We start from the raw sequence: 11,270 nt of genomic DNA, 5'->3' as shown, positions 1-11,270 counted from the left end.
ATACCTGTGAGAACGACTAAAATTAACAAGTCAGAAAGCAACAGATATTTGTAAGGATGTGGAGAAAGGGGAACTGTCTTGCACCATTGGTGGGAATGCAAACTGGTGCAGCCACTCTGGAAAACAATTATAGAGGTTCCTCAAAAAGGTCTTCTCTTCCATGGGCAATTGTTTGGTGCCTTAATGGAAGATCTTTCATATTTTGATACTTTAAAAATCTTAGGCTTTTCCTAAAAATTTCGAACAAAACTTACCGTAGCCAAAGTAGTAATTTCTTTAACCATCTCTCCAACTAAAGCATTTTTCTTTTTTGTGCAATAATCAAAGCTGCTTTATTTTTTTTCAATATATGAAATTTATTGTCAAATTGGTTTCCATACAACACCCAGTGGTCATCCCAACAGGTGCCCTCCTCAAAGCCCATCACCCACTTTCCCCTCCTTCCCACCCCCCATCAACCCTCAGTTTATTCTCAGTTTTTAAGAGTCTCTTATGCTTTGGCTCTCTCCCACTCTAACCTCTCTCTCTTTTTTTGTTCCTTCCCCTCCCCCATGGGTTTCTGTTAAGTTTCTCAGGATCCACCTAAGAGTGAAAACATATGATGTCTCTCTTTCTCTGTATGGCTTATTTCACTTAGCATAACACTCTCCAGTTCCATCCACATGGCTACAAAAGGCCATATTTCATTCTTTCTCATTGCCTAGTAGTATTCCATTGTATATATAAACCACAATTTCTTTATCCATTCATCAGTTGATGGACATTTAGGCTCTTTCCATAATTTGGCTATTGTTGAGAGTGCTGCTATAAACATTGGGGTTCAAAGCTGCTTTAAAGTGGCCCAAGTTAAAAGCTCAGATCCTTTTAAAAATTGTTTAGAATTGTTTTGTTGGGCATTTGATTCTGGCTCAGTTACTAGTTTTGTCCATTTTGTTTTTGATTGTTGAGAGGAAATGTTTCATCAAAATTCCTATGTGTATCCTGAAAATGTCTCTAACCACTTTGTTTCTGGCTTTGTTGTACTACAACAAAGTGCAATTGCTGCTCATCATGAATTTTGTAACATATGTTGGTCTGGTCTCTTTCTCTTTCTCTGTTCTTGTCATGGAGTTCACCTGGTGATCTCCATTCATTCTGTATCAGTATTATGCATTCATTTCAAAGTTAAAAATTTGTCCATATTGATTTTTAAACCAAAAATTAATTTAATTATATTATGAATAAAATAATCAGTATTTAAATTTAATTACCACCTATAATGTAGGTAGGCATTACTGTGATTCGTACTGTCTACATCCAGTATTCAAACACAAGTATTGCCTCAGTGAAAGAAGATTACTCAAACAGAATCAATCTATTGACAGGACTATAGCTCGGTGACAGGTTTATGGCTGACACTAGAAACAATGCATACGTCCCACATTTGCATTGCAAAACAGCAATAATATGTAATACAATATTCAAGGGAAATTTATTTCCACCTAAACAACAAAGCTGTGTTTCATGGTAAAATATTTTACACTGCTTCAGCTTTTAAATTTAAATTAAAGCTAATTATAACTAAATTAAAATTCAAACTTCCTTTTCTCAGGTACACCAGCTACATTTCAAGTGCTCAATAGCCACACATGACTAATGCTTACCATACTGAACACTGAAATTTCTAGAAAATACTCAAATATTTGGAACTCAAACACATACGTCTAAATAACCCATGAGTGAGAAAAAACATCGCAAAGAATATAGAAAATATTTTAAACTGATAGTGAAAACGGAATATACACAAATTTGTGAGATGTAGATACACGTGTAGAGGGAAATTTTATAACTTCCTATCCTTATGTTAGAAAACAAGAATTTTTAATAATTTATAAGATATTGTAGGGGCGCCTGGGTGGCGCAGTCGGTTAAGCGTCCGACTTCAGCCAGGTCACGATCTCGCGGTCCGTGAGTTCGAGCCCCGCGTCCGGCTCTGGGCTGATGGCTCAGAGCCCGGAGCCTGTTTCCGATTCTGTGTCTCCCTCTCTCTCTGCCCCTCCCCCGTTCATGCTCTGTCTCTCTCTGTCCCAAAAATAAATAAACGTTGAAAAAAAATTAAAAAAAAAAGATATTGTAGATAATACATTGTAGAGACTCAAGATATTACTATCTTCTGAAGAATATTGACTTTGTTGTAGCAGGCACTTAAATTACTGGTGGATCGGGGCGTCTGGGTGGCTCAGTCGGTTGAGCCTCTGGCTTCAGGTCAGGTCATGATCTCACGGTTTGTGAGTTTGAGCCCCGCATGGGGCTCTGTGCTGACAGCTTGGAGCCTGGAGACTGTTTTGGATTCTGTGTCTCCCTGTCTCTCTGCTCCTCCCCTGCTTGTGCTCTGTCTCTATCTCTCAAAATAAATAAATGAACATTTAAAAAAATTACTGGTGGATCACTTTGGCTTTGAGAAGGCTTGGTTTTACACATTCCTAGGAAAGGACTACTTTGAGCTTGGTCTTCTTTTATTTTATTTTATTTTATTTTATTTTTATTTTTATTTTTTTAATATAAAATTTATTGTCAAATTGGTTTCCATACAACACCCAGTGCTCATCCCAAAAGTTGCCCTCCTCAATGCCCATGAGCTTGGTCTTCTTTTAGAGCAAATCCCTTTGCCCTGATGTGGTTTTTACTCCAGAAACATGACCCTTTCAGTATCGCCATGGAATGCTTGGTGAACTGGAACCTCAGATTCCGTCTTTGCTGCTATCAGTACTGTGACCAATTCTTTCAGGCTTCCAGAAAAAAATTTCTTCTAGACAGTTTGGGGATTACAGTTCCCTGTAGTGTCTGCCTGCATTTGGTCACTCCCCAGTGCCTTCAAGCAACTGTTGTATAATAATTATTATTTTGTATTTTCTACATAGTTTTTCAGTGTTATTACAGGAGTGTTGGGAGCTGGAAACAACCCCTGATACTTTTAACAGCTGCTTGGACCCAGCGGGGGAGGAAACAACCTAGTGTGCACTGAGCTCTTCTGGTTGTCCACATCCCCATTTTTCATGCTTTGTTCAGTGTAGAGATGTTTTTAGAAAGGCACAAATTCTGAAGCTGGCGATTTCACAGCCTCGGCCAAGACAACACTCTGTCTTCAGCCCACCCCCACCTCCACCCACATCACTTTTTTTCTTACTGGTTCACAGACTGTGGAGTTTCCAGAACATATCCACACACGTCTTCCCCCATTGTCTGAAGCTGAGGGAGCGATAGTGCCCCATCTATCCCTTCTCCTGAAATCTTGTGGGACTTATCACCGCTGATTTTTAATCATAAAGGAGAAAAGAACCCACTGTATTTGATGTAATTAAAACCAATTTCTTTAAGATTTTTATTTATTTTATTATTTTATTTTTCTTTTTTTCAAGGATTTTTACTGGATAACGTGTTTTGAGTAACTTGCCATTTAGACTCAGTGAATGAGGCTGTCATTTGGTCAATGTATTTTCTTTTTTTTTTTTTTTATTAAAAAATTTTTTTTTCAACGTTTATTTATTTTTGGGACAGAGAGAGACAGAGCATGAACGGGGGAGGGGCAGAGAGAGAGGGAGACACAGAATCGGAAACAGGCTCCAGGCTCTGAGCCATCAGCCCAGAGCCCGACGCGGGGCTCGAACTCACGGACGGCGAGATCGGGTCAATGTATTTTCTGTTATGAAATTAACAAAGCTGACAGTTAAAACAAGATCACTTAAAGAAATTAATCTTCTAATGGAAATGCAAATGATTTTAGCTTTCACCCTGAAGAATGGATGCCTGAGAATAACAAAGGAAATATAAAAATGTAGACTGACATATTATACGCAAAGCCTCTGAAATGAAATCAATATTTTATTCATAAGAAAGGAAGAAAAGTAGGAGACAAGAACAGAATCGAAAATCCTGACATAGATCTTACAGAATATGAAAACGTATCATATGATCAACGTGCTTCAGTTCAGTGGGAAATTGATGGCATATCTAATAAATGGTTCTGGCACAAAGACTTAAGTATGCACCCCCAAATAAGTCTTGTTGGGCCCTGAGACACTTTTCTGAGTATTCTGGCAAAAGAAACGCTCAAACTTTCTTAGAGGTCCATTAGGTCTGGGTTAGAGAGGTGTCCCGGCCTCCACACTGCGAGATGTAGTCCGCGGGCATCTGGTTGTAGAGACTTAACCACTGGACGAAACCAAACAGACCTGACGCTGTGTCCTCTGATCTCTGACCGCCCTCCAGCACTTCCCACCCCTCCCAGATGAAGGTAACTGGAGACCCTCTGTCACACAGCTTGAAGGAAGGAAAAGAGACTAGGGGCGGGTATGTTGCTCCAGTCTGCTCCAATTCTGCTTCCGTCAGTTGGTCAGACTCTCCAGAAGCATCTAGAACCTCAAAGAAGCTGAGGCGCACCTGAGGCGCACCTATCTCCTTATGCAGCTAGATGGCCAGCGCCAGACCCCATTCGGCTCTCTTCTCCATGCGCAGCAACAGCCCTCCAGAAAGACCCCCGCGCACTGCAGAGTTCTCCTCTCCACCTGGCCTGCTGCTCCCTACAGCGTAGAAGCCATTCAACCGCCCCGGAAGGTGTGACGAAGGCCCCCGGGGGCTTCGAGCTGGGCGCTCCGGACCGCACCCGCGGATCAGGAGACTGGGATGGCCAAGGACGCACGGGCACGGAGAGGCCGACAGCTGGCCACGGAGGCTGAGGCCCGGCCGAGGTTCAAATGGGCTCCCTCTTCAGCAGGCGTCTGTAAACTTCCTCCGATTCCTTCTGGATCTGGCACAGACCCTCCCGCCAGGGCTCCGCGCCGGGCGCTTCCTCGGAGCCGCTCCCCCCGGGCACCTGCTTCTCCTGGCCGTCTCCGCGCAGACCGTTCCGCTGGCAGTAGCGGTAGGCGCGGTTGCTGAAGGGCCGGTGGTTGTTCTCCCACAGGATGCAGTTGATCTGCCCCAGGAGCTCCCGCAGCTGCGCCTCCTGCTCCGCGCCGCCCGTCGCGTTGTTGAAGGCGCAGTGGCGCCGTGAGCACTGCCGGTCCAGCCGGGCCAGGGGCTCGTTGTCGGTCTGCCGCACGTACTGCTCCAAGGAGCCCCCGTCCAGGTCCTCCTTGCGCGTGAACACCAGCACCGTGTGGGCCAGCACGCCCACCCCGAAGGCCTCCTGGAGGCGCCGCACCGCTCGCCGGTCCTCTTCCGTGTAGCGGCCCAGCTGCGTCACCAGCAGCACCGCGTGCGGCCCGGGGGCGGAAAAGACGACCGCCTCGCACACGGCCTCCAGCGGGGCACACGGGGACAGGATGTCGGGGGTGTCGATCACCTCGAGCTCCAGGCCGGCCCAGTCGCGGCTGGCCCTCTGCAGGGCCCGGGTCACCGGTTGAGCGCTGAGTTTAGACTGGAACTCTTTCCTGCCCAGGATGCTGTTTCCCGTCGCGCTCTTCCCGCTGCCGGCTTTCCCCACTAGGAGGAGCCTCAGTCTCCGGGGGCTCGGTGGGGCCTTCCCCAGACCTGGAAGCGCCGAAACAAAGCAGAGGGAGTTGGGGTTAGAGCCGCGTGGCTGGGAGCTCCCTGACCGGGGCAGGGCGTCGGCGGGGCGGGGCGGGGGGGGGGGGGGAGCGGAAGACCCGCCTCTGCACCGGAGACCTGCGGGGGGAGGGGGACGGGGGAGGCTCACGTTCTTTCTTGCCTTTTTAAAGCCTTTTTTAACAAGTGTGGTAAAAAGACAATGTAAAAAATTATAGAATATAACAAAATTCATCATTGTACCCAGTTTGAGGTGAGGCGCTCAGTGCATTCACATCGTGTGCAATCATCACTGTGCACCTCAAGAATTTTTTTTATCACCCCAGACTGTCCTGATGAAACCACAACTCCCCATTACTCCCTCCGCACTAATTCCTGGTGACCTCTAGTGTTCTTTCTGCGTCTAGGAGTCTGACCATTCTAGGTAGAACATGCGAGTGGAATATTGCAGGATTTGCTTTTTTGTGTCTGGCTTCTTTCATTCAGCATAACGCCCTCAGATTCACCCATGTTGTAGCACGTGTCCGGACTGCCTTCCTTTTTAAGGCTGGATCATACCCCATTGTAGGTTTGTATCATATTTTGTTTATTCATAAACATATATGAACATTCGGGTTGTTTCCACCCTTTACTATTGTGAATAATGCTGCTATGAACATCAGTGTACAAATGTCTGAGTCCTTGGCTCTCAGTTCTTTTGGGTATCCACCCAGAAGGGGAATTGCTGGATGGTGTGGTAGAATACCACATTTTTATGGTTCGGTTTTGACGTTTCTTATCAGGGTCATCTGTTCTCACCCAGATGGGAATTAGCCCAGTATGACTATGGAACCCTGGGCTTCCCTAAGTCTCCCTGATTGGAGATCCTTCTCAGTACGAGCAGGAAGAAAAAGAAACACGTGACCTCTTGCGTCTGACCACATCACCTTCTTCAGCTTTTGCGACAGAGAATGTTGGGAGTGTGGGACGACCTCAACCCACCCCCAGGCTCCAAGTGCAGAAACACCCTGTGGCCACATTCCTATTCAGCAGCCTTGAAGTCTGGGTTGGACATTCTCGCCCAGCAGAATGCCAGAACCATGAGCTGAGAGGGACTTGGAGATGCCAATTTAATATCGAGAAACCTAGTGTCAAGGTTCTTGGATTCTTGGGGCTGAGCACCAGGAAGGGAATTAATTCCCTTCTGACCTTTCAGATCTGAGACCCAGAGCACACAGAGAAATGCCAACTAATAAATGGTTTCCAAGTCTATTCCCCCATTGAAGATAGTGATGTGTCTCAACAGCAGAGCCCTGAGCCTCCTGAGGGGAGGATGGGCACTGACTTCCTCAGAATCTCTTCAGCAATGACATGTTTTTTCTGCTGCCTGCCACCCAGGCCAGGCTGACCCAGCAGCCAATTCCGACTGAATGGCTTTGACTCCCTCCAGCTTCCCCCAGCTGACTTGAAAGGAATTTGAGTGAATGGATGAGGGTCTCAAGGAAGCATGGAACATTCACCTCTGCCCTCCCAGCCAATGAAAAGCTGGGCAAAGACAGCAAACCCTGTCTCTGCACACGCCTGGGACCAGAGCACACCACTGGAATTTAAATATACCACTTGAGCGCTGGAGAGGATTTTTCAAGTAATATTTAACCTTGATTGCTGCAAGAATAGGTAAATCGGCCCCTGGGTGGTTCAATCAGCTGGGCGTCCGACTTCGGCTCAGGTCATGATCTCACACTCTGTGAGTTCGAGGCTGCTTCAGATTCTATGTCTCCCTCTCTCTGTCCCTCCCCCATTCATGCTCTGTCTCTGTCTCAAAAATAAGCATCAAAAAAATTAAAAAAAAAAAGAATAGGTAAATCGGGTATCAGCACTTCTACGGGTAATTTGCTTTGGTGGTTTATTAATAAGGCTCTCTCCCAGTGGCTCAGGCCATTGAAGTTCATGTAGTAAAAAACTGTTTGTGTTAAAATACATAATTAATCACAAATAATTTCTTCTGGGCAGGAAATTGGATGGATTTCCAGCATTCCCAGATTCTGTCTGCCCAAGGTAGATGGCAAAGTTGAGCCCTTGAAAGTTAAAAGCCTGGCCCTGATGCAGTAGCTTTTGGAGAGAACCCCCTCCAGAAGGCCAAGCCCAGTTCTGAGGCAGCAGCCAAGTACATCCTGTCTGCTCACATGCTGCTTTGCAACCCGTATGACCCTGAGAGCTCTCCCATCTGATCCGGCCAAGCACCTGCATGGGGTCTGTTGGCTGCAGAGCCTCGGGCTCCAGTGAGCCGTTTGGTCACACCGACTATCAGCACATCCTACCTGAGGAAGAAAGCTCAGAATGCACAGACCCCTTTCTTTGGGCCTGGCACAGAGATTTAGTAAAGGGGGCGGCTGGCGCTGTGTCTCCCTTCGTTTCCCCCACCGTACCCATCAGGGCCCTCTCTGTCTTATTTGGCTGCAGTAAAGGAAGACCCCCCCCCCCAACCCAAAGCCCCCTTGATGGCAGCCCAGGTGGGCAAATCTCTACAGGGATGGACCCCGCTGCCTGTCCCAGTGCACCACCTGTCATTAAACATCCCCACCCACACCTCTCTCAAGCTCATTTCTGCTAGAAAGTAGTTTACCTCCTATAACGTCTTGTTTAGGATCCTGACACAGTGCTCCTGCAGGATTCTCCTGGACAATCTCTTCATATTCTTCCTTCTTTATCTAGAGAAAACCATAATATGTCTTATTGGTTTTTCAACAGTTTTAAGAGGCACCTGACTTTTGCCTTTCTCTTGCCAGAAGCTTAGGTTTGAGGGGAGCGGCCTGAATGAGGAGAGAGAGGAGGGCGTCTGAGGGGTCTCTCCTTCCTTTGCAGACCCTGTTTTCTCTCCTCTCCCCCCATCCCTACTGTGGTCTCTATTGGCAGTGTAAGAGACTTCATGGAGAAAGGTGAACCGTGAACTGGCCTGACAGCCGAGGTGGCAGGTAGTATTTGGAGAGACAGGGTCCTAGAGCCGTTCTGTGAGGAGAGAAAAGAACAGAGAGCAGAGGCAGGTCTGATACTGGGTCCTGAGAGCAGTGGGAAGACTGGTGTGGCCACAGTGTATCTGGAGGGCGTGGGCAGGATGGCGTGGCGAGGGACTGGCTGGGGGATGGGGGCAGGGATCTTGGGCCAAAAAGGGCAGTCCAGGCCTGACCTTTGGGGAAGGCAGTTAGGAAGTTAGGAAGTTAGGATTACAGAGGGCTTACAGGTTGGTGGCCAGGTTCTGCTGTGAGGACAGGAATGGGACCATCAGGGTGCGGGGCAGAGTCCTGCTGGGAGCCAGGAGACCGCAGTGCTCATCTCCAACGGCCATCAGTTGGTCACAGTGGATGGTCACACTGCCTAGGCCTTATTGTCCCCATAAGTGTGAATGCTAGGCCTGAACTAAATGTCCCTGAGGTCTCCTCCCCTGTGGGAAGGGCCATGCCACTCTATCCAGGAACTTCAGGCATCCTTCTGAGGAGAGCATGTAACCTCGCTCAGTGCATCCTGCCTCATGGACTAACACAGTTCCCTATGTCAGGGGCCCGTCAGCCTATAGCTGCTTGATATTCTCTGTGGAGTCAGGGAGGAAACTGCATGGCTCCAGGACTGTTTTTCCAGAACATGTAGGACTCTCAGAGACACAGTCAGATGAATGTCGCCAGACAAAGGCTGTGGGGTGTGGGGAGACCCAGCTACAGGGGCCCTGATAGGCATGGTTTTCCCATTGCCACAACATCCTCAGAAGGCCATTGTACTCTGTTAACCTGGCAAATGACTTCAGTCCTGCCCTTATCCTGGGAGTTGCCCAGCGGGAGGTCAGTGTGGCCCTTGCTGTATGGTTGTTGGCTTTACTTAGCAATGTCACCTCTGAAGGGCCAGGCTCAAAACAGTCCCAGTCCAGTAAGTCATGTGACTTCAGGAAAAGAGAGTGACCAGGTCAGGGGAACAGCTGTCCCCAGCTATCCCTAGCAGGGATACAGCATTTGCCTATCCAAAGGGCTTCTGGAACAAGGAGATTAGTGCTCCTATCTCTGTACCTGGAGACCCCTCAACCTCTTTGTCCTTCGCTTCCTTACATCCTTGGTGGAAACTGAGGCAGTACTTCACCAGCAAAATCTCGTGACTCCTTTAGAAAGAAGGGGAGGCTCAGTGGAAAGTAACAGCAGGGCGGGTAGGTGAGCTGGGTGAGGAGCACAGGCAGAAAATTTGCACTGTGCGCCCCAGCCTTGCACCAGCAAGTAAGTCCGCGCCCCAGGCCTCGCTGCTTTGCCCCTGCCTGGCCAGCACCTCACATGTCTGCCTCGCCGCACTTGGTAGGTTTTGTCTCCAGCACAGAGCATAAGCAGCTATGTCCCCCCACTTAACGCTTCTCAGGAGGAGAGTCAACTCGCCAAAGCATCTTGCTCAGAGCTAAACAGTGAATTCGAGCAGGGAACAGAGTTCTTCTGACTCTTATTCATGGATGGGTTCATACCACTGTAAACGCACACTGCACGCACTACACACGTGCACTCACAAACACAACACACACCCACACACTCACAAACACACATCCACACAAACACAGCACACACTAATACACTTGCAAACATACACACAAACACAACACACACCCACACACTCGCAAACACACACCCACACTCACAAACATTCACACAGACTCACAAACACAACAAACACACACACACTCAAATACAACCACACATAGTCACAAACAGCACACACTCACAAACACAACACACGCCCACACACTTGCAAACATACACACACTCACAAACTTGCAAACACACACTCATAAACACAGCATACACCTATACACAAACATGCACACACACAAACGTGTCACACATAACACTGCACACATACAATCAGAAAACTCCACACACATATTCACAAATACATAAACACATAAACACACACACAAAACACACAAACATAAAACACCCACATACACACAGAAACAAATACACAACATACACAGTCACACAAACACACACAAATACACAACATACACAGTCACAAAAACACACAGATACACATCAACATAAACATACACATCAGCACATCACACACACTCCACCCATACACATACACTCCCAAACACAGCACATACACAAACACAAACATACAACACACACAGAAACATACATACACAACACACACACACGCACACAAACACACACTCTCACTCACTCAGACTTACCACTTCGTCAGCCGTAGAGGAAGAGGAATGGTCATGTTTTCTGTCTCCTGGGTCCATGCTGTCTTGTGAATTCTTTGTTTCTCCTTTTAGGGACGACACATTGCAGGCTTCTGGGGACTTTGACTGGAAGAGGTAGAGGAAAGTGTCCATGGCATATGAATATATAGAATACATTGCTTATAGTTTTCAGTAAAATGGGATCAGAAAGTTCAGCTCAAGCTTTGCTTGAGCTTTGCTCAAGAAAGAGCAAAGTCTGCTGTGTGGGGAACAGGAAGTGGGTGAGAACACCCAGGGCCAAGCCCTTCTCAGTCGGAACACGGGCTGTTTGCACTTTGTCTGCGGCTTTGGTAATATAAACAGGAAAAACAAGAACATCAGTATTGTTGTTATTTTTGTCCTGAACCAGGATAACTCAGAGGCTTAGAAAGAAGCAGCAGACCCTTCAGAAAATTTTGTGCCAGGGGCCTGATTTTTTACTGATCTCCTCCCTTGTTTGCAAGTTGCCTGTCTCCTGCACGTACCAATGCCTTCGCCATTGTGGTGG

At 47.3% G+C, this 11,270-nt stretch overlaps 1 protein-coding gene across 1 annotated transcript; it reads right to left on the bottom strand.

Moving 5' to 3' along the window:
- Positions 1 to 3,843: 3,843 nt before the first annotated feature.
- On the bottom strand, positions 3,844 to 11,022 carry LOC124525040 (GTPase IMAP family member 6-like). The gene is made up of 3 exons (XM_047097471.1): positions 10,727 to 11,022; positions 8,132 to 8,216; positions 3,844 to 5,511 (listed from the first exon to the last, which is right to left on the bottom strand). The coding sequence occupies exons 1-3, from the start codon at positions 10,898 to 10,900 to the stop codon at positions 4,730 to 4,732; spliced, it is 1,041 nt and encodes a 346-aa protein (XP_046953427.1). The 5' UTR covers positions 10,901 to 11,022; the 3' UTR covers positions 3,844 to 4,729.
- Positions 11,023 to 11,270: the final 248 nt, after the last annotated feature.

The sequence above is a fragment of the Lynx rufus genome, unplaced genomic scaffold (genome assembly GCF_022079265.1).
Source record: "Lynx rufus isolate CCGP_SWC_20201006 ecotype Redwood Valley unplaced genomic scaffold, mLynRuf1.p SCAF_4, whole genome shotgun sequence".
NCBI classification, from domain to species: Eukaryota; Metazoa; Chordata; class Mammalia; order Carnivora; family Felidae; genus Lynx; species Lynx rufus.
This window is presented reverse-complemented; position numbering and strand designations above follow the sequence as displayed.

Coding starts and splice junctions, on each gene's coding strand:
- LOC124525040 (XM_047097471.1), bottom strand. CDS start 10,900: ATGTATTCTATATATTCATATGCCATGGACACTTTCCTCTACCTCTTC. Junction 8,217..10,726: donor CCTCTACGGCTGACGAAGTG/GTAAGTCTGAGT, acceptor GGTTTTCTCTAG/ATAAAGAAGGAAGAATATGA. Junction 5,512..8,131: donor TAAACAAGACGTTATAGGAG/GTAAACTACTTT, acceptor CGGCGCTTCCAG/GTCTGGGGAAGGCCCCACCG.